The sequence below is a fragment of the Acomys russatus genome, chromosome 1 (assembly GCF_903995435.1).
Source record: "Acomys russatus chromosome 1, mAcoRus1.1, whole genome shotgun sequence".
In the NCBI taxonomy this organism is placed as follows: Eukaryota; Metazoa; Chordata; class Mammalia; order Rodentia; family Muridae; genus Acomys; species Acomys russatus.
The window spans coordinates 107,307,351-107,333,680 of NC_067137.1; the positions used below are offsets into that span (position 1 = coordinate 107,307,351).

The following is a 26,330-nucleotide window of genomic DNA, read 5'->3' on the forward strand; positions in this document are numbered from 1 at the left end:
GGCTACCATGGCCGGGCATGGTGGCACACGCCTTTAATCCCAGAACTCGGGAGGCAGAGGCAGGTGGATCGCTGTGAGTTCAAGGCCAGCCTGGTCTACAAAGGGGCTCCAGGTCAGCCAAGGCTGCACAGAGAAACCCTGTCTTGAAAAACCAAAACAAAACAAAACAAGAACACCTACCCTGTAGACAATCAGGGATTACCAAAAGAATAGGAATAAACTATGTATAAAAACTCCCAATGCCAGCCAGACAGTGTCACATGCCTGTAATCCCAGCACTCAGGAGGCAGAGGCAGGCAGATCTCTGTGAGTTTAAGGCTGGCATGGTCCTACAAAACAAGTTCCAGGACAGCGAGTGCTGTTAAACAGAGAAACCCTGTCTCAAAAACAAAAAGTCCTAATGCAAAAAGAATTCTTACCACGGGTAGCAAGGCAAATTTCTGAAGAAAGTCTTGGGATTCATACTGGTCAAAGTCACCAAAATCAGCTATACAAATGACAAACATTCACGTGTTAATTACATTTAATTTCCATGACAACACACATTCACAACAAAAATCAAGGAGTAGTGCAGATGGCATGTTTGTGACTCAGGAGCCAAATCTGTCTCATAGACAACAGAGTGAGGTTTTAGAGTATTTTTTTTAAAATGTTAGGTGGATCCTTGCATCTTAGCTTGGAAAAACGTCTATGAAGTACGGCAAGCCTGCCCTGAATGTGACACGTGTGCCTATGCACAGATAAGAGTCAAGAAGAAACCAGGTGGGGGCAAGGGAGCAAGGCCTGCGAATGCCTATGTCTAGGCAACGTATGAGGGATGGCACTCCATGCTGTCAGAAGTTTGTTTATTTCAAGATCACAGTATCCGTGTCGGCTAGTATCTGGAAGAATGTCATTATTTTTGCTTCTTTCCTTTGTGTTTTGTTTTTAAGAAATGGTCTCACTATGTAGTCTAGACTGGCCTCAAACTTGATATGTAGAACAAACGGGCCTTGAACTGCTTTCTTGCTGGGATTAAAGGTACCTGCCACTGTGCCCAGGTTAATTTTTTGATTAAATTCCAGATAAATACCAGTTTTCACCTGAAATAATGCACCAGCAGAAATGCACACACAGATGTGCACGTGCACGCACGCACGCACACACACACACAACATGTGCAATGTTAAATTAAGTAAAAACATTTATGAATCACAAAACCACTTCTATTATGAGTGAGGATGCTGGATAATTTAGAACAGTTATTTGAGAAACCAAAGAAACAGGATGTACTTAAAACATAAGTGACTAATCCAGGCTTGTTGGCACACGCCTTTAATCCCAGCACTTGGGAGGCAGAGACAGTTGGAACTCTGTGAGTTTGAGGCCAGCCTAGTCTACACAGTGAGTCCAGAAGAGCTAGACCAACAGAGAAACCCCATGGTCTACAAAACAAGTCTTTAAAAAAAAAAAAAACAAATATATATAAGTGAATATAATTTCATCAACCTCCTTGATGGAAAGATCTTTCCTCCTGAAATATTAGGATCAAATAAGTCTTTGAGGGAAATTAACACTTATAATGTTAAATTCTTTGACATATATGTTAGCTCCTCTGAGATGTTACATAATTCATCTTTCAAAAATGGTCACAAGTCTCACATTTCACTGAAGTGATCCAAGTTGTCTTCCTACACGAAAGCCCCCAGATATTAGCATAATATTCCACTAATACACACAAATACTATAACAATTCATACAGTAAAGTCAGGACTATTCTAACACAGTCCCAATTGATAGGATGTCACGTCCTAGGCACTGCTTGATAAAATGTCACTTCATAGGCATTGCTTACCTTGAACAGCCAAGCCAGCTAGATGAGTGGCTTGCTCTAATGTACAGGGGAGGTTTCCTTCCAAAATATCTTTCTTCAGCTGCAGGTAATACTGATACCTATTTTAAAAGATGAGTTTATGAAACCAGTGTCGCGATAATCTCTGACCAAGACTCAGTGCACTTCACCATACTTTAATAGAGGAACATATACTGTCAAATAAAACTGTAGCCCTGGATGTTTTCAAAACAGTGAAAAGAATGGCACTGATGAATATAAGTACATCATCTGATCTGTTTAATGACTTTTTATTTATCCCTTGCTTTAATTATTTCAAAGTTAAAATGAGCGATCAGGGATGTAGCTCTGGGGTAAATGTTTGCTTAGCATGTGTGAGCCTGGCCTGATCTCCAGCAAGCCACACACCCCTCAGAGAAAACCAAGGTTGATATCATCTATAGGACAACTCGCCATCTGTCTTGCACCCTCTAAAACAGCCCTGGCTATCTGTTCTTTATAATAAGGGAAATGCACACTCAATGGCCAATCTTTACCTTTAAACCTCTCATTGTAAGTTGGTAATATAAGGCATTAGGTAGTTAGATTGAAAACATCACTAGCTCTGTAAAACTTAAGGAAGATAATTCTTGATATTTCGGGTAGGCTATTAATGATAGCTTTTAAAGTATAATCCTAAAAAGAGTAACTTTTAAAAGACTTCAATGTTCTGTAATATGGAGTTACTTCTCGACCTCCTTAGTGCCAAGCGGACCTAGGCTTAAACTCCAGCCCTCCAATTTAGAATTCTGCATGACCTTGGGCAAGTCACAGTTTGTAGATTCACAGGCTTTACCAAGAAAATGAAGGTATGATCATCCCTTCACTGGGCGAACATATCCAAGTGACATGTATAAAGCCATTAACAGCACGAGGCATGTGCCAGCTCTCAAGCCACAGCTGGGACTGTCCACAATGCACGTTCAGTTAACCAGGAATGTTTCATCGTATCATTTTCCCATCTGGATAAAGCCCCAGAGTAACAGCGTAATGCTTCCTTTTACTCACTGCCATTGTTCCTTCTAAAACATCATCTAGACACTGAAGACAGAGGTAAGTTTGATCCAGTGACTGCCAGTGCAGTTTACGACGCCATCTCAAGCTGAGTCTCTCTAGGTCTGGGGTGTCTACACAGTCCAAGCGTAGACCATATCTGAATTCCCCAGTGTTCATATGCATTCATAGGTCACCCTTTTAGCTAGGCTTTAAGTCTCTGCCCTTTTGTTACCAAATGGCCTGACCAATGCACCATCTACTCAAATAAAAAGAATTTAGATCCAGCTTCCCTCTTCTACCAGCTATCAGACATCACGGGTTTCCGACACTCAGTGAATAGAATGCTGGTAACTCTGGGGCATCAGAGGGGAAACCTGCAACTTTCTATAAGACTTTCAAAGGCCAAAGGAGATGGTATTTAGGGAGGTATATCTAGTGGGCACGCCCCACACACTCCGCTATCATTATTCTAGACTCTTCTTACATCAAATAAAAACCCTGGAGTGCAGCGTCCATTATATCCACGGACCAAACTAACTTGGGCTTCCATATGAGTTTTTTTACCTTCGCATTGAGTATATTCTATTCTGAGAGCCAGTTCTCCCAGCTATAGTTGCTCACTGCTAGTTCAATATCCTTTATGTAAAATCCCACATGAAAATTTCCTTATAAATGACATATACCATGAAAATGCCACATTTACAAATAGGTATGCTTCAGAATGGTGAGTCAAGATAAGTCTCTTTCCATTAAAATTTGGATAGAGTGTAACAATATTGTTATAAGTAGCAAAAAAAAAAAAAAAAAGACTAGTGTAGTAACCAATGAGGTTACATGCTATTAATTCAAGAATCTATAAAAATTCAATCTATTCAGTCATCATTCATTTTTCTCAAGTTTTCCTGTTTTTTTTTTCCAAACAAAAATCCCTATAAGTTCTCATCACATGGGTGACAGTTTTCTGCTGCTTTGTGACTACATTTTCCTGATGCGCCCTCATGTTCTGAAGACATGATTTAGAGTTCTATTCTCTGCCTTTTTTCTTAAAATACTTTTGAATGTTTTGAGGGGGGAGGTGGTTTTCTTGGTGTCGGGGACTAAAGCCAGAGATTTGCTAATGCTAGGTATGTGCTTTAGTGCTGATCTCCCTCGCCAGCCCTGAGTGGTAGTTATAAGTCCTTTTTTGGGCATAACTGGCATGTGATAAACTGTTCCAACATATAGTTTTGACATTTAAAAAAAATACACCAAGTCTCTGTTACAGGGTAAGCAGCCTGAGTACCAATCACCTGCCAGAGTCTCTTTGCATGATGCACAATCCGCCTACACCTTTCTCTTCACAGAAACCACCGTTCTGCTTCCTGACTCTGCAGCTCCAAGAGCTAGAGCCTGTGCTGATGCCTTCAACTATGAGGGAACCCAGTTAGTGGAATGAAGGCATTGACAGAAACTGAAAGTAAGAAGAAAAAGAACCAGACTTTGTACGCAGAGCTGTGACACGAGTCTGCACGGCTGACCTTGGGGCTCATTTCAGAACGATAATGCTTCCTGTTGGTGCTCATGCGCATGCCTGAGTCTTGCTGACAGAACATCTCTCCTAGGTCTTGGACACCTGCTCAAGGACCGTCCTGCTGCCTGAACCCAGTAACCCCATACTTTTTCATCCCATTCTATGGCTCACACCTTTGTGAAGTAAGCTCTGTGCTCTATTCTTCTTGTTTTTGTTTTTGAGACAGGGTTTCTCTGTGTAGCCTTGGCTGTCCTGAACTCACTCGGCAGACCAGGCTGGCCTTGAACTCTCAGATAGTCGCCTTCCTCTGCCTCCCCAAGTGCTGGGATCACAGGCATGCACCACCTTGCCTGGCCTCTATGCTCCATTCTAACAACAGCTCCCTGGCTGGTCTCCTCACACTTCCAACTGAATTCAAAAGCTGTTTTGTTTTGTTTATCTCTAATTTATCAGCCGATGTGAATGGTCTTTGTAAGACACAAACAGGATCACTCCACTCTGTTCAAATCTGAAAAGGCCTTCCTCATTGGACCGTGTTTTTATGACTGTAAACGCAAGGCCTTTAAACCTCTCCTCTCCAGCTGTTATCTGAGACTTTCTAGTCTTCCTGCTTTCCATAAGCCATTCCCACAACTAGAAAATTCCCTCTACGGCCTGTCAAGATGTCAGTCTTTCCCTTCCTTACACAGCTTCTCCACACCAAATCCCTAGGAATCCAGAGCTTTAAATCAAATGTTTGTTATCACAGGACGCTGTGACTCCTTATGTATATGAATTGCCGTTCCACTGGACTGTGAGCAACGACTCCAGCGTCAGATTCAAAGACTGACCTACCAGCTCTCAGACCACAGAACATGGTCAGGAAATGTTTAAATGAGTTAAGTGGCCAGCTCATATTTTCCCTCCTGGCTTCCACCTACTCTCTCCAATATTTGTATTTCTGACCTGTTCCACAGTCCGTTTGTGCCTATCTCTACTAGATGACCCTTGTTTCTTCAGTTTTTCTAGGGTTTTCCTTCCAACAATTGGCTGGCAGATTCAAACAGCACTCCACGAGCAGGGGGCGGCAGCATTTCTTATTATCTGCAGGGCACTACAGCTCTTAAATGGAAGGCAAAGCCAAAGAAAACATGGAAGGACTTAAGATGTAGAGAGAAGATATGGACAGGTACACAAATAGGAGGCTGTGATACCAACTACCTCAACAGGGCTGCAAGCAAATGCTTCGATAGCACAGGGCAGACAGAGCGCGCCCCAGCCTGGGGCATCCCAGAGCTTCCTGGAGTCAGGTAAATATGACTGGAGTTTGAGAAAGATGTAAGAAACAGAGATAAAAGGTACATGGAAGCAGAAGCGAAACTGTAGGGGGGAAAAAAAGGAGACTGACGGGACGGGAAGGGACACAAAAGGGGACAGTATGGGGCACGGAAGGAATACGCTCAGAGTCATTATTATTTGCGTAAAAAGGGCCTTATGTAACCCAGAAGGATGAAACAAAGCAAGAATTTTTAGTTCCTCCACTGTTCTCCTTCCGGTTCTGCCCCCTCGAGTGTGTTCAACCAGCTAATAGTCGCTGGCCATAACCATCTTCCCTCTCTGTGTCCCCTCTGTCCCCAATGTTAGCTCTGACCCATCTACAGAATACAACTTCTGGGGTCAGAACTGTAAGAACCTGGTCAGTTCCCTGGGGAGAGAACACAGAGTGTAGGAAGGCACAGCTTAAAGTCCCCGCCTCCCCTCCCACCCCCCACCCCCCTTTACTACAAGGACCCAGAAGCAGAACAGGAAAAAAACATTAAAGAGGATCTCACAAGAGTTCACAGCCGGGTGAACAGATCATCTTTCCTGTGCCTTTGGGCCCTAGTGAGGCATAATTCAGTCTGACATTCCACATTCCAGAACCTCGTAGTAACGCGGTGACTAAAAAATGTGGGCCGGAGGGCAAAGTCAGTCAGAGGCCTTTATCTCAAGGGCCTTTGACCTCAGCTTCCCTCTTCTGAACCCTCTAGACCCAGGCAGCCTGGAATGTCTCACCTGGTGATCTCCTGCTGCAGCTGGGACACGGAAGGCACGTAGAACACCACTCCAAAGTAGACAGTGGGCTCCAGGGCGTGCTTGTCCAGCTGTTTCTTCAGGGGTTTCTCCAAATCCACCCAGCGTCGCTGATTCTGCTTGTTGTAGTACCAGAGGCTGAAGTACGTGACCTGGAAGGAAGGAAGGTCACTGGAGCAGGCAGCCAAGCACAAAAGATTCCAGTGATTTCCACAGACCCGGGACCGAGTGGCAAGCCAAGAGGCCTCCTACGGCCTCTCAGAAAGGGGCAAGGCCTGAAGGAGGGGGGAAAAAAAAGAGGCAATGCCAAGCTCCATAAAGAGAATAGTATTCAGAAAATAGAAGCAGAGGGGGAAAGACACTTGTATGTCATTTCTTGACCAAACAATAATGCTGAAAAAAAAAGAAGAAACAACTAATTTTTCCATCACCGTGTTCATTGTTCATGTGTGCGCACCAGTGTGGAGTTTGAAGGACAAGTTTTTAGGAGTTGGTTCTTTCTTTCTACAGTGGGTTCTCGGGAATAAAACTCAGGTCCTCAGGCTTGCATGGCAAGAAATTTGACCCTCTGGGCCATCTCAACAGCCTATGACTAAAAATCCTTAAGCAGTGCTCTACCCAGTATAATTCTAAAGCATCATGCTAACCCAACTATTTATTCACTGTTCTGGGATTTGGTTTCTTCTATAAATAAAACTACATATAAATGGCAAAAATTTCAGTAAGAGATGCAACCACAACACTTCCTTGCCCCTCAAAGTGCATTAGATAAATATTCAAAGCAACTTGGATATTTTAAATTAATTGTTTAATGTGAAGAGTAGATTTTTTTTTATTATTATTTTGAGACAGTGTTTCTCTGTATAGCCTTAAATGTCCTGGACTCACTTTGTAGATCAGGCTGGTCTCGAACTCACAGCAATCTGCCTGCCTCTGCCTCCTAAGTGCTGTGATTAAAGGTGTGTGCCACCACACCCCCGGCCTTTTAATTAATCAATAGAATTAGATTTCTCTCTCTTTGTCTCTCTGTCTCTCTCTATCTCCCTCTGTCTCTCCCCTACTCCCCCATCGTGTGTGTGTGTATGTGTGTGTATGTGTGTGTGTGTGTGTGTGTTTTAAGATTTTTTTTTAATTTATTTATATGAGTGTTCTATCTTCCTGTATATCTGCATGACAGAAGAGGGCATCAGATCACATTACAAGCCAAGCGGTGGTGAGGCATACTTTTCATCCCAGGCAGAGGCAGGTGGATCACTGTGAGTTCGAGGCCAGCCTGGTCTACAAAGTGAGTCCAGAATAGCCAGGGCTCACACAGAGAAACCCTGTCTCAAAAAACAAACAATCAAACAAACAAACAAAAAACAGATCATATTACAGATGCTTATAAGCCATCATGTGGATGCTGGGAATTGAACTCAGAACCTCTAGAAGAAGAGCCAGTGCTCTTAACCACTGAGCCATCTCTTCGGCCTTATGTGTGTATTTCTATCGTTCTCTTTCACACAAACACACACGCAACATGAGATACCACACCTATTGTACTAAAGTGACCTAGGTGGATCGCTGAATCAAAGACTGAGTTTTGGACCAGAGCCAGACATGGAGGCACAAGTATATGCCCCAGTACCTGGAAGGCTATGGCAACAGGCTGCTACAGGCTCAAGACCAGGGCTACCTACATACCAAAACTCTGTCTTAACCTGCCTCCCCCACCCCACCCCCCACACACAATGCACACAGAGCAAATTAGCATTTAGACTGCACTTGTTGTATAATAAAAGTATTAGGGTAAATTAATAGTAGGCCTGGCCTGGTCAACCTGAACGGGTATGAAAGCACTTAACAGATGAAATGGCAGCCTCCAGCCACTGATAATATTTATCTCAAAATCAAGTCATGGATCAAGGCCATTAGAAAATCACTGCTCTGCTATTTCAGACTCTAGAGCAAGACTGTCAAATAGAAGTTCGTACAACGATGGACGTGTTCCACATCTGTACTGTTCAAAACAACAGCCACAGCCACAGGTGACAATTGAGTGCAGGCTGTGGGTAGCACCACTGAGGAACAGTATTATTCCATTTTAATGCTCTCAAGTGAAACAGCTGCTAGAATTGTACTGGGCCGTTTAGCTTCATAGCATCAGTAAAACTTAAAGAGAATACCCGGGTTATTTTATTTGACCTGCAATGTTTATTAAAATAAAAATGAGCTTTTGGCCAAGCATCCTGCTGAACATCTATAATCTCAGTATTTAGGAGGCTGAGGCAAGAGTTCTGCACTGAGCTCAAGAGCGGTCTTGGCCTCACTGTGAGTGTAAGGCCATCCTGGAGAGCTGGACAGTGAAACTTGCCTCAAAATTTTTACAGATAGATAAATAAGCTCATTAATTAGTCAAATCTGGGCATAGGAGCTCAGGCCTCTAATCCCAGCATTCAGAAGGTGTAGACAAGAAGATTGTGCCTGAGATATAAAGCAAGACCCAGTCCCAAAAAGAAGTTTTAATAGGTTGGAAAGATGGCTCAACATTTAAGAATACTTGCTGTTCTTGCAGAGGACCCAGGTTCTATTCCTAGCACCTACATGGTAGCTCACATGCATCTAAATTCCAGTGCCAAGGAATCGCATGTCCTCTTCTGACCTCTGAGGGCACCAGGCACCTACATGGTACACCTACATGCATGCAGGCAAAATGCTCATACACACAAGATAAAACACATTATTTAAGAATGTTTAATGTGGGGCTGGAGAGATGGCTCAGTGGTTAAGAGTGCCGCCTGCTCTTCCAGAGGTCCTGAGTTCAATTCCCAGCAACCACATGGTGGCTCACAACCATCTGTAATGTAATCTGATACCCTCTTCTGCAGATAAAGCACTCATATGCAATAAATAATAAATAAATCTAAAAAAAAAAAAAAAAAAAAAAGAATGTTTAATTTTGCCAGGCAGTAGTGGTGCACATCTTTAATCCTAGCACTTGGGAGGCAGAGGCAGGTGAATTGCTGTGAGTTCGAGGCCAGTCTGGTCTACAAAGAGAGTTCCAGGACAGCGAAGGCTACACATAGAAATCTTATCTCAAAAAAGCAAAAAACAATCAAGCAAGAGAATGTTTAATTTCCATGTACATTCACAACATTTATATCAGTACTTTACACAGAAAAAAAAAATATCTTCTTAATATTGTCACTTTCAGCCAGGCATGGTGGCGCACGCCTTTAATCCCAGCACTCGGGAGGCGGAGGCAGGCGGATCGCTGTGAGTTCGAGGCCAGCCTGGTCTACAAAGTGAGTCCAGGACAGCCAAGGCTACACAGAGAAACCCTGTCTCAAAACAAAAACAAAAACAAAAAACAACAACAACAACAAAACTAACTAACTAAATATTGTTACTTTCTACAAGCAGAATGCCCCTCCTGTTCATTTATTTCTACAGACTAGAATACTGTAGGAATTCGCTCAGTTTGGTTGCATGAAAGGAAGGATTAAGCCGGGCGGTGGTGGCGCACGCCTTTAATCCCAGCACTCAGAAGGCAGAGGCAGGCGGATCGCTGTGAGTTCGAGGCCAGGCTGGTCTACAAAGGGAGTCCAGGACAGCCAAGGCTACACAGAGAAACCCAGTCTCAAAAAACAAAAAACAAAAACAAAAACAAAAAACAAAAAAAAAAAAAAGGAAGGAACGAATAGTCCCTTATTCCTGTCACCCTTGCACTGCATACGAGTAGAACAGTTTGACCATCACATATCCAGTTGTAGTCAAAGAACCATAGAGATAGTGTGTAAACTCCAAAGCCAGTGTCTCTCCAAGCACAGTCCACAGGCCACCCCTATTGGAATTACTTAGAAAGTTTTGGGGTCCCTAAAAAAAAACTATTAAGTTCCTAGGTAGACTTTCCTCGTCAGCCTTAAAAGCATTGCAGCATACCATGCTGTCCTGCCACCATCATACGGGCATCTGTACACAGAGGCTATAATTAGCTACCCAGGTGACCCCTATAAGCCCAGCACAGCTGAAGCTAAGGCAGAAATCACAAATTTGAGGCAAGTCTGAGCTACAAAGTGAGTTCCAGGGGCCTGGAGAGACGGCTCAGTGGTTAAGAGCTGGGTTCAACTCCCAGCACCCACACGGCAGTTCACAACGGTCTATACTCCAGCTGCAGAGAGTTCCAGTCCCAACACCCTCATACAGACATACATGCAGGCAAAACACCAGGGCACATTAAATTAAAAATAAAGTATTTTTCAATAATAGTGAGTTCCGGGCCAGCCTGAGCTACATAGGGAGAGTTCGCCCCTTACCTCCCACTGCCGCCACCCCGACCCCTAACACATACCTATGCTTGAAAAGTTGCATGGACATCAACTTTTTTAATCCATGAACTTTACGAAGCCAAAAGTTCAGACCCATTGCTGTTTTCTGTCACCCACGTGGCACATTTTGATGTGAAAGCAACTACTGCTCCTACCTTCAGAATTTACAGACCAGAAGAACCTGGCTTAATACACAGGGCTTGGATGGTGCTTCTAGCCCACAGTTCTGGGTTTGGTTGCCAGCAGGCAGATGCTGTGAACGCCAACAAACAGTCTGGCCTGGTTGCCTGACATAAAATAAGTCAGAACTCCAGCACAGGGAAGTGGATGGGAAACTGCACAAATGCACAAGGCTATGAGAATAACCTTAGACTTGTCTTTAATTTTTTATTTTAATTACACTTATCTTTTTTAATTTTTCATATAATGTATTTTGGTCATACGCTTCCCTATTTTTGAAGGATGATTTAGTTTTGCCCACTCTGCCAAATGCCAACAAAAGTCAATTATTGGTTCCTTCATCCAAAAATCTTTTCTATGTATAATTTCAAGAATTTGGATAAAAGACGGGTACAACACTTTTTTACGTATATATGATGATGCTGTTTTCCGTCCTAGGACCCACATTTTTGGCATGAACATCTACTATGCTTGGTCTATTACACACACTACTTTTAGTCACCTATTCCATGTTTACAATTAGTTGTGTTTGAAAACGGTCTCAGTATGCAACTAGAGGTGATGTCACATTTACTCTATAGCCCAGGTTGTGTTGTGGAAGTTCTGGTTTATATGTAAATATGCTTTTGTTTTAATCCTAGGTGTGGGATATGTGGGAGGCTCCAGTTTGTCCACAGCTGATAGCTGCCTCATGAGAGGGCACATGATGTTTGTCAGCTGTGACGTCCTTTGTGTGTGGGTGTAGTCTTTGCCAGTGGGGATAACAGCCAGACCCAGAGAGAGAGTGGGGGCTCAGAGCAAGAAGAAGGCTGCTGGTGCTTCCCCCTGCTGCTCCTGGTATCTGTTGATGCAGTGTGACAAGAAGCCAGAGATATCCTGAACCGAGGATTGGACTTGCCCCAAGGAACCTTAAACAGCAGGAAGCAGCTAAGGAAAACTACACCCCTCTCTCCACTAATCTTCTTTCTCTCCTCTCTGGTGTTGGGGTGTTGGGAGGGACTGGGGTAGAAAAGGGAGAAAGAGATGTAAAGAACCCCAAATAAAAATAGTTTTTAAAAGTATGCCAACAAGGTTGGCCTCAAATTCACGATCCTCGCACCTCTAATCAATAAGGCAAACTTTTCTTTTTCTATAACAATATTAAGACATGCTATAGAACTGAAAACTGTTTGGGTTATGAAAGGATATCATCCCTTTGGGCTAGAGAAATGATCATTGGTTAAGAGCACCGACTGCTCTTCCAGATGAGCCAGGTGTAATTCCCAGCACCCACATGGAGGCTTAGAGCATCTGTAACTCCAGTTCCTTGGGGATCTGATGCCCTCTTCTGGCCTCCGCAGGCACTGCATGCACATGGTATATAGACAAATGATGACAAATCACCCATATCCATAAAATAACCAAATTACCAGTAATTTAGTTTTTAAAATTAAGTATATCATGTCTTAGTCAGGCATGGTGGCACACATGGGAGGCAAAGGTAGGCTGATCTCTTGAGCTCAAAGCAAGCCTGTTCAACATAGTAAATTCCCAATGAGGGTTATATAATGAGACCATAGCTCAAAAGACCAACCCCTCCCCCCACCCAAGAAAGCATATCATCTTTTATAATTAAAATTAGAGGATAGTATATTTATTCTGTGTATATTTCTTTTCCCTTTAAATACAGCTGTACTTGACTACTTCAAACACAAAAATTCAAACAGCCATATTTGGAGGCCAAACACTACAACTCCAGCACTCAGGAAGTAACAGGACATGGGTTCAAGACCAGCTTGGACTACATGGTGAGCTTCAGGTTAACTTGGGAACAGTCAGAACTTGTCTCAAAGTAAGAAAAACAGCAGCAAAAGGAGGGGCAGAGAGATTTATAAATACTTGCAGAGATTAGCAATGATATTTAGAAAAGCAATAAGCCACATTTATTCAACAAAATTATCCAGAGTGCTTCATTTTCCAGAAATAGAATTACTTTTTAAAATCAAGCTTTACAGTACTCAAATTAACTGCAGTTTCTTCACTTGTAGAAAGATGTTTCCGCTCTCTTTTGGTCTTTTGATACCTACCCGACTTACAGGTTTTTAGAAAGCTTTGTTTGTCTGCGGAGCTCTGCCTCAGGGCAGCTAAGGAGCAGCTGCAACTCTGAGTTCACATTCCAGGACCAAGGCCAACAGCACTGGACCACCAGACTTCCTCACCAGGCCTCAGTTTCTTGACAGGGAGAATAAAACACACCAGGAGGGCTCTGCCTCCCTCAGAAGGGCGTGAGAACTACAGGACCTACAGGACTTGCCAACTGTCCTCAGTACTTGCTTTCTGTTCAAGTCTCCTGAATTCCTGGTGCCCTCCTTCGAGAACTTTCTTGAAAAGAACTTTCCTTTTTAAGAAAGTCAGGTGACTACTCTTGTGTCTGAGCTCACAGGCGACCACCTGTTAGAAAACTCATCCTAGCTGGATCCTTAAACACTGAATTTCCTAGAATCCTTACATAAACCAACTGATCTTTGACTAGATTCCTATGAAGCTTTTTTGGGGTCAGATATTTTATTTACACTATCTTTTTTCTTTTCTAGTTTATCTCCCCCCTGCCCCTCCTGCAAAAAAAAAAAAAAAAAATCACAATAATCTTCAAAAATATTTGATGGCTTCTTTCATAGCTGTTTAAAAATGATCACTGCTGCTCTCCTAAATTTGTAGCTAGCTGCCTGGTGTGTAACTAGAGTAGAAACAGACTTAAATAGAGTTTGGCTGCGTTTCACACAATATGGCTGCTTCACTCTAAGTGAACAGACACCAGCTGCTCGTGGCAGGTCCAAATCCTAACAGAATGCAAACCTCTTCCTAATTCCCAGATCATGTCTTGTCTAATTATTTTAAGACTCTTTTTGATTCTACTATTTTTAAAACAGACCAGAGAGATACACAAATTAGCTGGAGACTTTTTAAAGCCACTAATGCATTATGTGTAATGAAAGCTAATCCCATGTAAAATTGCAAATATAATTTTATCCTGGTGCCTTTTTTCGACCAGCTGGAGTTAGAAGGCTTTCATCGGGACAGAGATGAGAGGAGACAGCCCAAGATAAAGTCTACCCCGAGGAGAGATCATCTAACAAAAGTGGCTAAGGCTCTAAGCTAACGCAAGCCCTGAGCTGACCTCCACACCGAGTCGGCCATGAATAATAAAGTGGGGAACCTCTTCCTCCTAGCAGATGGCAGTGGTCACATTGCCAGCCCCTTCCCTTTCTTTCTGCTTGTTTTTCTCCATTTTTCCCCCACTTCCATCAAATTACATATGCTTTATTTTATAGGCAATATGACAACACACGATATCAGAACACTGTCATATATAAATGAGAACTCGGGAAAATGACAGATCTAATTATACTAAATTTTATCAAACTGAAGTCTGAAGTTCCTTCCACTGTGGCTTCACCACTTAAGCATAGTGTGAAGTGATAAGCTAAATTTGGACACTTATTAAAAGGAAATCAGGGAGTGAACAAGACTAATGTCTACTTGGATAAACCGCTCTCATTTTTCTCATTTACAGACCCAATCAGACAGCACGAAGCACTTGATTACTGTAAACAAGACAATTTCAAAACTACATACTGAGGATGTAACTCTGAGGTAAAGCCCTTGCCTAGTAAGTTCTATCCCCAGCACTAAGAAAGGAAAAAGAACCATCTTCTTGAGCTAGCGATGTAGCAAGGTGGTAAAAACGCTGCCCTAGCGTGTCACGGGCTATGGGTTTGATCCGAGTCGCCACCCAATCAATCATAAAAATAAAACAAGTCTATATTTCTTAGATGTCCTCGAGTCATGTAGTCCTTCAGATCACATTGATCACACAGCCAATGCCATCCTGGGCTAGCACACAACATTGAACCAGAGAACATAGTTCCTGTGCAGTACTGCACAGGAGAGATGGCTCTGAGGTTAAGAGCACTGATTGCTCTTCTAGAGGTCCTGAGTTCAATTCCCAGCAACCACCTATAGGCTCACAACCACCTATAATGTGCTCTGATGCCCTCTTCTAGCCTGCAGGTCTACATGCAGGCAGAGCACTGTGTACATAATTTTTTTTTTTAAGAGAGAGAGAAAAGAAGAATTAAAGTTATTTTCTAGATAATACACATCAAACTTGGCAAGAAAAGAGCTGTTTGGGGAATATTTTAAAGCAGTGTAGCTCCAAACTGTCATAATCACAGCAACACTCCGTTCATTTTTTCCGAACTGGTTCTCCTCAGTATATTATTACAATCAATACACTTACAAGATGAAAGAGAAAGTGGAAAAGACTAAAGAAAACTAACTCAACACTAATCCAAAGCAGTTGTTAGCCAGCAGGTGTCTCAACTTTGGGTCCTGCTTGTCTTTGGTTCCTCAATAGCTAGACACCAGAAAAAGCAGGAAGTTAATTACTCACTCTGGGTTCCAGTCATCATATGTAAAGTACCAAATACAGCTTGGGACACAGCCAGTGCCCCTAAAAAGCTACCTCCCAGGGGTGCAACCCCAAATCCACCTACAACCCAAACTCCATTTTGTTGCCTCCAACTGCAGCTACATTTAGTGGTACAAAGCTCAAGTTGTTGAAAATGAACTTAATATTGAGATCAGTTAGTAAAGTCAGAGCCGGGACGGGCATGGTGGCGCACGCCTTTAATCCCAGCACTTGGGAGGCAGAGACAGGTGGATTGATGTGAGTTCGAGGTTAGCCTGGTCTACAAAGAGAGTCCAGGACAGCCAAGGCTACACAGAGAAACCCTGTCTCGAAAAAGCAAAAAATAAAAAACAAAAACAAAAAAGTAAAGTCAGAGCCGAGCAATCTAAATAGTATGTAAATGAGCCAAGACAAGCTGCTTTTAGACTCATAAAGAAAATGAGCCAGACACTGTGATGCGTGTTTATAATACCAGCACTGAGAAGGCTGAGGCAGGAGGTGGCAAGTTCAAGACCAACCTGGGCTGCATGGAAAGACCCTGGCTCAGAAAGCAGGGAGAAACAGAAAAAAGCAAAACCAAAGAGAAAAAAAAATGAAAAGGACTCTGCCAGCCAGTATTACTTGTGTATTTTCTTAACTTGCTTATTATTTCTACCCATAAACATAAACAATACAACACACACCTGCTAGAGTGTCTCATTTGAGTAATTGCATAGAAAGTGGCGCAAACCTTGATAAATGATTTACCACTTACATTCTAATTGTTCCTTAGGGCACGTGACACCGTTTCTTTCAGTGAGATTAGCATTTTCAGCATAAATTTCAGTAGCCCCTGGGTTATTTTACTAGTTCACTAAAAGATAAGTGAGGGTTAGGTACGGCACACACCTGTACTCTGGCATCCCTGAGCCTGAGGCAGAGGATCTGGAGTTCTAGGCTGGCCTGTGCCTACACAGTGAATTCCTGTCTGAAAACAAACACTGGGCCTTGGAGATGGCTCAGCAGATAAAGACACTGGATGCCAAGTCTGATGGACTCCCAAGTTCAATGCCAAGGAATCACATGGCGAATGAAGGCATACATTCTCTCTCTCTCTCTCTCTCTCTCTCTCACACACACACACACACACACACACACGCACCCATGCAGACAAATAAATAGATGTTTAAAAAGAAAAAAAGTGAAACAAACAAAAAACAGCCCAGAGTCTGTAATTGCAGCCATCAGCAGGCAAAGTGCCCTGAACTGGAGGCTAGCCTGGGGTGAGGTCTAGGCCAGCCTAGACCACAGAGTAAGATCCTACTTGAAAATTCCAAAAATTAAATAATAAATAAGCTAGGAAGAAGTTCAGAGGTACAGTACTGGACTAGCATACCCAAAGACACATGTCTAATCCCCAACACCAAAGCAACAACTGAAATGAGTAAAGTTAAAGGCTGTTGAATTAGCAATTGTGAGTGCACACACTACTTGAAGGACAAAATATGAAAATATCTACAAACCGATCACATTATAAGAAAATAATGACCTTGGCGGTGGTGGCACACGCCTTCAATCCCGGCACTCGGGAGGCAGGCGGATCGCTGCAAGTTCGAGGCCAGCCTGATTTACAAAGCAAGTCCAGGATAGCCAAGGCTTCACAGAGAAACCCTGTCTCGAAAAACCAAAAACCAAAAAAAAAAAAAAAAAAAAAAAAAGAATGAGTCCTTGCTACTAGAGAAGTGAATGTCATGTTGAGGTAGAACGCACATCTGACAAGAATGAAACAGAAGCTGGGCGGTGGTGGTGCACGCCTTTAATCCTAGCACTCGGGGGCAGAGGCAGGCAGATCACTGTGACTTAGAGGTCAGCCTGGTCTACAGAGTTCCAGGGCAGCAAAGGTACACAGAGAAACCCTGTATCAAAAAAAATAAAATAAAATAGAAGGCTCAATAAATGGCCCGGGAATTCAATTAATCTTTAAAGGAGGTGTGAGTCACCAGTTCAGACACTGAATATTTGTCACATGCTTACTGTCCAGATGGGCACAAAGGTGATGCCTAGTAGGGAAGGCAAACACTCATCTACACTTCCATGATACAATTTAAGAGTTCTCACTCATAATATTCCTCTCTGTCCTCTGGAAGCTTCTACCTTAACAGTAAGTTGCCCCATCAAAAAGTGAAGCTGGCAAACTACCTTGAGTTGGAAGCTAGCCTGGATGTACTTTGAGACCTTGTCTCAAAACTCTAATTAATAGTGGTCTGGAGAGATGGCTCAGTGGTTAAGAGCACTGGCTGCTCTTCCGGAAGACCTGGGTTCCATTCCCAATACCCACATGGTGGCTCACAACTGTTACTCCTGTTCCAAAGGATCTAATGCCTTCTTCTGGCCCTGAAAGCTGCATACAGACAGTGTCACACAGACATGCATATTGGCAAAACACCCAGATACAAAGTAAATCTCTAAAAAACAAACAATAAATAAACAAATAAATAAGTGGTAGCCAGAGGGGGGAGGGAGAGAACAATTAATAGCCAATTGCCTTCCTGAGCCCTATGGAGGAAAGCCACAGACGAAACAGCATTCCCAGGAAGTGACACGGACACTATACTGGGAGGCAATAAGTGTTGGAAGAGTGTATTGGGGACAGATGAAGAGAAACTAGGACTCTAAAGGCACAGTAGGAGAAATGAGCTCCACTGGTCTACAGACTATCACAGTAGGTACAGTCTACAGCCATCTACAACCTGCCTCAAACGAACCACGACAAAGAGAAATCTGGAATGTTCGCGGAGATGAACATGCTGAATGTCTTGACTTGATCGTCACACGTTATGTACACGTGTGGAAACACTGTACTCCACAACTTTGAGTCAGTTTTTAAAACTGAAGGTCAGGAGCCTTAGGTAGGCGGCTTGAAGTCAGTCTGGAATACAGAGTTGGATCCACTGCAGGGGCAATCAAAGAACTGACTGAGTGCTACCCTTCCTCGGCCCCTCCCATCCCCCCCCATGCACCACCCAACCCTCTAGATTCAACTCACAGACCTCCCTGGTAAGCAAACTCATGCTCAGTCCCATCCAGTGCAGAGACATACAACTGGGGCACACTGATGGCAGTAGACAAAGTCATTTTTGTTGTCTCTCATATAAAAACCCCAATACTGGAGCACACGTGTTTTGTATGGTTAGTCCTGTGGCTTTGGTCTTTTGAGACAGGGTCTCAAGTCTCCTAGGCTGGCCTTGAGTTTGCTAAATAGTGCATGATGCATTTGAACTTCTGATCTCACCTCCACTTCTAAAGAGCTAGGGTTATAGGTATGAGCCACCGTAGTCAGTTTTATGCCTTGCTAGGGACTGATCCTGGAGTCTTGTGTATGTCAGACAAACACTATCACTTGAGCTATACTTATCAGCCCTTCAATTTATTAAACATTGAACTAAAGTTGCATAATCTCTATCACTTAAGTAAATAGGTCTCCTAATCTGACAATAACTTATATAACTCTATATTATGCATTTCAGAACGCATATCCAATGCTTATACATATGACTCTTTTATTTACTTGCCTAATTCTTCATTTATCAAGACTGAGAGAAGCGTATCAGAATGGGCTGACACAGGTGGCGCACACCTTTAATCCCAGCACTCGGGAGGCAGAGGCAGGCGGATCACCGTGAGTTCGAGGCCAGCCTGGTCTACAAAGTGAGTCTAGGACAGCCAAGGCTACACAGAGAAACCTTGTCTTGGAAAAAAAAAAAAAAAGAAGAAGAAGTTTGCTAACCAACACTGATGGCCTGAATTTGATCCCCAGAATCAGAGTGGTGGAGAGAAGCAACTCCTGTAAGTTGTCCCCTGACCCCCACATGTGCACCGGGACACATGCACACCCACCCCCATGCACACTAAATCAAAATAGAATTTGAAAAGTGTTTACAGTCACAGGAAACAGAGGTCATTTACGATTGAGCTTTGGAGTCTGGAATGTGGCTCAAATGAAGAGGGTGATCTAAAATCCCAGGGCCCCCAGAAGGTCCCTTCTTAGCTCAGGGAACCTTTCAGACCCTTCCGAAGATCAGTGAAACACTCGTCTCTTTTTATACCACAGTCTTATCTATTACACACACAGGAACCTGAATTCAACTTGTGGCTATTCAGCCCAAAACATCTGCATGTGATGTACTCTTTCTTTACAAGGTTTTGGTTATTTTTAGAGTCCAGATGGAAGCAGGCAGGAGAAAGAAAAACGCACATGAAATTCCCAGGTCTTCTCAGATTCCAGCGGAGATAAGGTCAGTGGATATCTGGACTACTTGCCGGGCTGATTGAAGATGGGGCACTCCCAAGCCAAGAGCACTTCCTAGAGCAGTGGGGGAGCTCGCACTGCCTGACACAGCAATCTCCCTCAGAGCTGGTAGAACTAGAGTGCTCCTAAGTTTTCCAGAACCCCCAAAGTGAAAGTGAAATAAACTACCCGTGTCATGCAGCTCTTTTGGGGTTCATGCATGCTCCTGTAAGTAACTTTTCACCTGCATTTTATTAGCAAGTCCAATAAATTCATCGGTATCACCAATAAATAAATACTAGGCACTAGAGAGATGGTTCGGTGGTTTTAGAGTAATTGTGCCTCTTGCTGAGGGCTAAGTTGAATTCCCAGCCCCCATACGGTGGCTCACAACCATCATTAACTCCAGTGCCAGGAGATCCAACACCCTCTTCTGACTTCTGTGGGCACCAGACACACATGTGGTACACACACTTACATGTCGCCAAAACACACATACACATAAAATAAAATGAATCTAGTTGTTTGTTTGTTTGTTTTCTTTTGTTTTTCGAAACAGGGTTTCTCTGTATAACACTGGCTGTCTTGGAACTCACTCTGTAGAACAGGCTGGCCTGGAATTCATAGAGATCTGCCTGCCTCTGTCTCCCAAGTGCTGGGATTAAAGGCGTGTGCTACCACACCTGGCCTAAAAAAAAAAAAAAATCTTTTTAAGTAAGGAAATACATGGTAAGCTGAGCGCAGCGGCCTATCCATGGCCTGCCTCCCAGCTGCTTCAGAGGATGAGGCAGGAAGATGGCAAGTTTGAGACAAGCCTGAGCTGCATAGCAAGATCTTGCAGAGAGGGGGGGTTGGAGGGGGGAGGGGTGGAGAATGAATATGTGCAAAAAAGAAAGGGGGTAGGAGAAAAAGGGATAGAGAAAAGGAAAAAGGAGAGGCAAAGAAAAAGAAAAGAAAGGAAGGGGAAGAAGGAGGGAGGAAGGAGGGAGGAGAGAAGGAAGGAAGAAAGGAAGAGAGGCAGGAAGGAAGGAACAGTCTCGACGTTTGAAGTGCGTGGACGTTTATTCAGGAACTATGTGCCCTAAGGTGGCAGGCGCTATTGTAGTCACCACATATTCATCAGGGAGCACCAGTCCTGTTCCTATGGAGTTTACATGCTAAAACGCAGAATGTTGAAGTCTGTGACGGACTAAGTGCTATTTAAAACTCACTTCATGAAGATCTAGAACTAACCGCAAGCGTGTAAACCAGTGCCCAAAGCCAGGAAGTAAAACAAGAGAGGTAAGACTTGGTTTGCAGTATCCATCTTCAAAAATATGCTTTGAAGATGGTTCTAGAAGCTGCTGAGGCTGTAATTCAACTTCAGAAGTGTGGTTATCCACAGCGGCATGCACACATGGGATAACCAAAAGAGGTTCTCCAGAAAGACCCTACACTCGGGACCATGCACGTGCCTAAGAGTAAGCTCATGCGTGTGCATGTGCACACTCAGACACACACACACACACACACACACACACAGGCTTCCTTTTACAATCTCTCTGTATCCTAATTGGGGATGTAAGAACTTAGAAAAATGCTGAACAAATGTAAATTTAAGTCATAAAAGGACCCCAAAATCAAGACAGGACATATAAGACGAAAAGTTTGTGATAAACCTAGTTAAAATCCATGGCAGCATTAAAAGGACGAGCTAATAGTGCTAAACACAATCTTTCTAAAAGGCATACCCTAAAGATCCAAAATGTCATAGTCCAGGATTTGGGCTGAGCCTAAGGGAAGAAAAGAGTGACTCCAGTGTTCAAAAGCCCTGTCGTCAGAAATGGGCAAGACACTGCACTAAGGACTTTATCAGCTTGGACGGAAACAGTGGATCAATTGTGAAGGCAGGCTACCATTTCAGCATTTTAGAAATGTGCCAGCAGTATGAGTGCCAGCGCCTGCTGTGAGAATATTCTATACACGTGCACTCTCCCAGCTAATTAACAAATGAAAAAACCTCGTCCAAAAGAATTCAGCCAGTCACCACAACATGGGCCACAGAGGCACAGCATGGGCACCACAAATAAACATAAAAGGTGAGCGAGGTGGCTCACGCCTGGAATCCCAGCACTAAGGAGGCCTGAGCAGGAGATTGCAGGTTCCCAGCCAATCTAAGTTGTACTGTGAGACCTGTCTCAAAATAATAATGACAAGTCTAATGAGGTTTAACTGAGAGTTTCCTCACCAACTGCTCTGCTCAATATCACACTTTAATATTAAATTTAACATTAAATTCTCAAACCACCACCAATACCATTATCCTCCTTAATGTGGAAAGCAGATAGATTTGGGGAGTTGTATGTAATTTCGAACTTAGCAAGTAACAAGAACTGGTATCCAATTAGACAGGACTGCCTGTCTAACCACCTCTGGAACTTCACTGCTTCCAACAGGCAAACTGACACTCTGGTTCTTGGAAAGGGACTTTTCCCACTCAAAAGAACCGGCCTGGGAGACAGTGGGATTCCCCTATGAAAACGTATCATTTTCAAGGCAATACCTCTTCCAGCAGGCTCTGGTTCCCATGTGGCCTCCTTTTGGGCCGGGGGTGGACCACAACCTGGCTCTTAGGGCACAAAAAACATGGGGCTTTTGGCAGTTCCGTGTCACATTACAGGTGACTGAACTCTACTTGCTTTACCTCTTATTGTCAGTGAACTGGGCAATATTTACTTATTGTGGGTTGTGACTGTTGGAGCTTCTTACGGTATTGTCTGTTTGTTGGAGTTCTTGAAACAGGGCTGTAGCTCAGGCTGGCCTCAAACTTAAGTTTGAGATCTTTCTGCCCCAGCCTTTCAAATAAAATATAAATACATGCTAACACCCCTGACTCTAGCATTACATGGCATTACTGTGAAGTCCTTATCAGAGCATTATGGAAGCAAAACAGTATTTAAGTAAACAAAGGAGTAATTTCTTCCTGTAGTTTATATCTGACAGCAGCAAAACCCTTCACCCAAATCTACAGTGACAACTCGAGGTATCCTTCGTGGGAGACTACTGAGAGATACCAACACACTGATAGTTCTTCCTTTAATTACACACACACACACACACACTGAATGTACACAACCTGGCAACAGGTGTTACCCCACTCAAGATTATTTCTGAACAGTCATTTGGAAAGGTTAGGCCTGGCGCTCAAGCCATCAGTTTACACATTACAGAGCAGACCTTCTGGAGCTTTTCGAGCTCAAGTTTGCTAAATTGTCTAAGCATGACTGTTGTTAAATGCCAGAGCAGTAGACAGTCTGTCCAAGTACAAGACATTCCCCTAAGAATTATGCCTGCTTTCTCCTTGCACTCAGCTCTTCCTTTAAAAATTGGCCTCAGAGACCAATTGCAGTGGCACTTTGCTATAATCCCAACATGCCAGCAAGAGGATAAGCAATCACAGTGAGTTCCAGGCCAGTCTGGGCTACATGAGACCTTCTCTCAAAAGCAATAATAAAACCAAAGATGGAGGAGGAGGAGGAGGAGGAGGAGGAGGAGGAGGAGGAGGAGGAGGAAGAGGAGAAAACTTGGGTGGAGGGCACAACCAAAGCTGAATGAAGTTGTTTGAGACTGAGCTTCAAACAAAAGATGAAGATCTATCTCCCTGGGCTGCTGCTGCTTTCTAAAATATTTACATATTTCTATTTTATATGTGTTAAGACTTTCTCTCCTGTATACAGTATGTTCACGCCTGGTTCCCACAGAGGCCATACAGGCAGTTGTAAGCCACCATGTGAGGGCTAGGAATCGAACCCATGCCCTATGCCAGAGCAGTCAGTGCTCTGAACCACTGAGCCATGATGTCTCCAGCCCCAGGCTTCCTGACTAACAGAAGGGAAGCAAGGCTGGCGAGCTCAATTCTTCCTGATGTGTTGAGCACACTTCATGCTCTGGTTACAAAAATAAATACACCACAGTCCTTAAGGAGCTGACTTGGGAAGTGGGGAAAAGGAAGGGGGAGTGTGGGCAGACCTGGTATATTTGGATGAAATTTATGAAAAATAAAAAATTTAAGCAAAATGAGGGGAGCGGGAACAGAGATGAATAGAAAAAAAACATATAAAGATGACTAAATAAATGCAAATAAGGAGGTCAGTCATGGAGGCCCACCCTCCCAGTTTGTTTTGCTGTTGTTTGTGGTTTTGTTTCCCCCCTTAGGCAATCCACTAGTTCCCTTCCAAGGCTCTCTCCTCTTCAGCTCAACACAGAGGGTGTGCTACCTCCTCCAACTCTCCCTGGACAGCCTTACCTCTCTCCCGGCTTCGATCCACCCAGCTGGACTGAGGCTTCCAAGCCTCTTTCCTTCAGCCTGGATCTCCTGCCTGGCCCTCCAAAAAGCACATCCACCTCTCTGTTCAAAATCTCCAGTTCATATTAAGTGGTACCAACCGGCACCTCAACCCTGTTTTTTTGTTTTGTTTTGTTTTTGTTTGGTTTGGTTTTGGTTTTTCGAGACAGAGTTTCTCTGTGTAGCCTTGGCTGTCCTGGACTCGTTTTGGAGACCAGGCTGCCCTTGAACTCACAGCGATCCACCTGCCTCTGCCTCTCGAGTTCTGGGATTAAAGGCGTGTGCCACCACCGCCAGGCTCTAACCCTGGTATTTAAGTCCCAAGTGGAACCCAGATCTTTCTTATTTCCTCTCTTAGTTACAGTCCCTACAATCTACTGATAACCTGAGTACCACCCCAGACTCTGGCCTCACTCTACCCCAGAGTAGTTTGTATTTTGTATTTATGCCTCCAGCTTCCACCCGGCTTCCCTCCATCAGCAACTGCAGGTGGCCACTATCTGCTCCTGAACTACTTTGTAATCATTCTCAAGAGGGCTCTCTTAGGCAAAAACACACCTTGGTTTAAAAGCCTACCTTATCTTTAGACTATCAAGGTAAGTCTAAATCTTTTAACAACAACAAAATGCCTTTGTTATTTTTATGGGAACAGTGCTTTGCAGCCTGATAGGACCCCCTTGTCCTAGCACTGAGGTCACAGCTCAGATATCACTTTCTCTAAGGAGCTTTGCCTCTGCTGTCCCTCCCTCCCTACCCCTATTAGGACCAGGCCTTACAAAAGAGTTTAAATTTAGGACCTCGTGGGGATATGTCAGGACTCCTCAACTTTCTCCTCACTAGATTAGGTTGTGTTTCCCAGAGCACAGTTCTTAGTGATTACCATGTTTGTTTGTTTGTTTGTTTGTTTGAGACAGGGTTTCTCAGTACAGCCTTGGCTGTCCTGGACTCCCTTTGTAGACCTCTGCTGGCCTCACTCATATCAATCCACCTGCCTCTCCTTTCCAAGTGCTGGGATTAAAGGTGTGCGCCACCACACCCAGCCTTCCTATGATGACTGTAATGGGCGGGAACTAGTGCTTAAGGTCCGACCCGACATGCACACTAACAGGCACCAGTCACTCACAGCGGCATGGTTATGATGGAGAAGCTGGAGCTCAGAGATACCAAAAAACTTGCCTAAGATTATAGAACTTAATCTTAGCTTAACTTAAACTTAACCTCGGCAAGGAAACCAAAATTCAAACTTCAGGCAGTATGACTCTAGAACCTCCATGTAGCCTACAGAAAATAGAAAATAGTTTGTTGAGTGGCCAGTATGTTGGGACCCTCCCTGTGTTTAGCTGCCTGGACCAGGGGTCAGAAAAAGAAACTAGTCTTAAATGATTCATGTTATACTCCCAGCTGGGAATCCCACCTGAATATCGCAGTTCATAAAAAGCCAGGAATAGGTAAACTTTGCTGTAGGAAAACTCAGTTGATCATTTAGTTCTGAAAACCTGTAAGTGCCTACCATATCAGAGGTACCTACCCTGTAGCCTAGAATACTGTTGAGACCAGTGAGACCAAAACGTATGTTGCACAGATGAATAAATACATGCATGCACATGTAAAGACATGATTTTTATAATAAGTGAGAACTTGGATAACCCAAAATGCATGCATATTTGACTCTCCACAGCTTTGATGGGAGGGAGACATAGGACACAAACACATTCAAAAGATAAGACACTGTAACTTCTCTTCGGAGCAACTCTATGGTGTAATACTTTTGCTCAGATTCCTTCCCTACTCATTAGGAGGAAGGAGGCCTTACAAGCTCACCATCCCGCAGTCACAGATAGGACATTCTTCTGGTGGCAGGCAGGTAGGCTAGGCTAGGCTACACAGCTACCAGGAGGTTAAGGAGTGAAGACAGGCCAGACAAACCTGCCGCCTCATTTGCAGCTTACCTCCCTCAGCTCCAGACGCTGGGCCACAGCTTCTAGGCTCTCCTGGCCAGTGCTTTCCACAGACAGCGTGAACTCCACGAACTCATTATTGAGCAGCTGGATCCGAGCAACCAGACAGCTCTTGCTGGACACTGTGTAGCGCCGGGTACGTTTTAATTTTAGTCCAAATGGCAATGGCATCTTCTCCCTTCAACGGTGGAGGGGCCAGGAAGGACCAATCCCGCAGTGATGGCGCCAAGCAAAAGTGACCCTTCCGTCAAAACAAACTCTAGACTCCAGTTGGCTCACCCAACAGCCGCTGCCGCCATTAAAAAGCAACCGAGTCTCCAAAAGACCAAGAGATGGGAGCATCCACCACGCCAGCGCTGAGGAAAGAGGAAAGCTGTTATGATGGACTTTGCCTTTAAAATAAAAATAAATGGAAC

At 43.7% G+C, this 26,330-nt stretch overlaps 1 protein-coding gene across 1 annotated transcript in view; it reads right to left on the bottom strand.

Annotated features, from left to right (window-relative positions):
* Nucleotides 1-26,330, bottom strand: part of Ptpn21 (protein tyrosine phosphatase non-receptor type 21) — a 53,629-nt gene extending 27,299 nt beyond the window's left edge. The window contains exons 1-4 of the mRNA XM_051150278.1: nt 25,906-26,330; nt 6,411-6,580; nt 1,835-1,932; nt 420-487 (exon numbers count right to left, since the gene is read on the bottom strand). Of these exons, the coding sequence (XP_051006235.1) occupies nt 420-487; nt 1,835-1,932; nt 6,411-6,580; nt 25,906-26,085 (516 nt within the window). The 5' untranslated portion in view covers nt 26,086-26,330. The remainder of the gene's footprint in view (nt 1-419; nt 488-1,834; nt 1,933-6,410; nt 6,581-25,905) is intronic.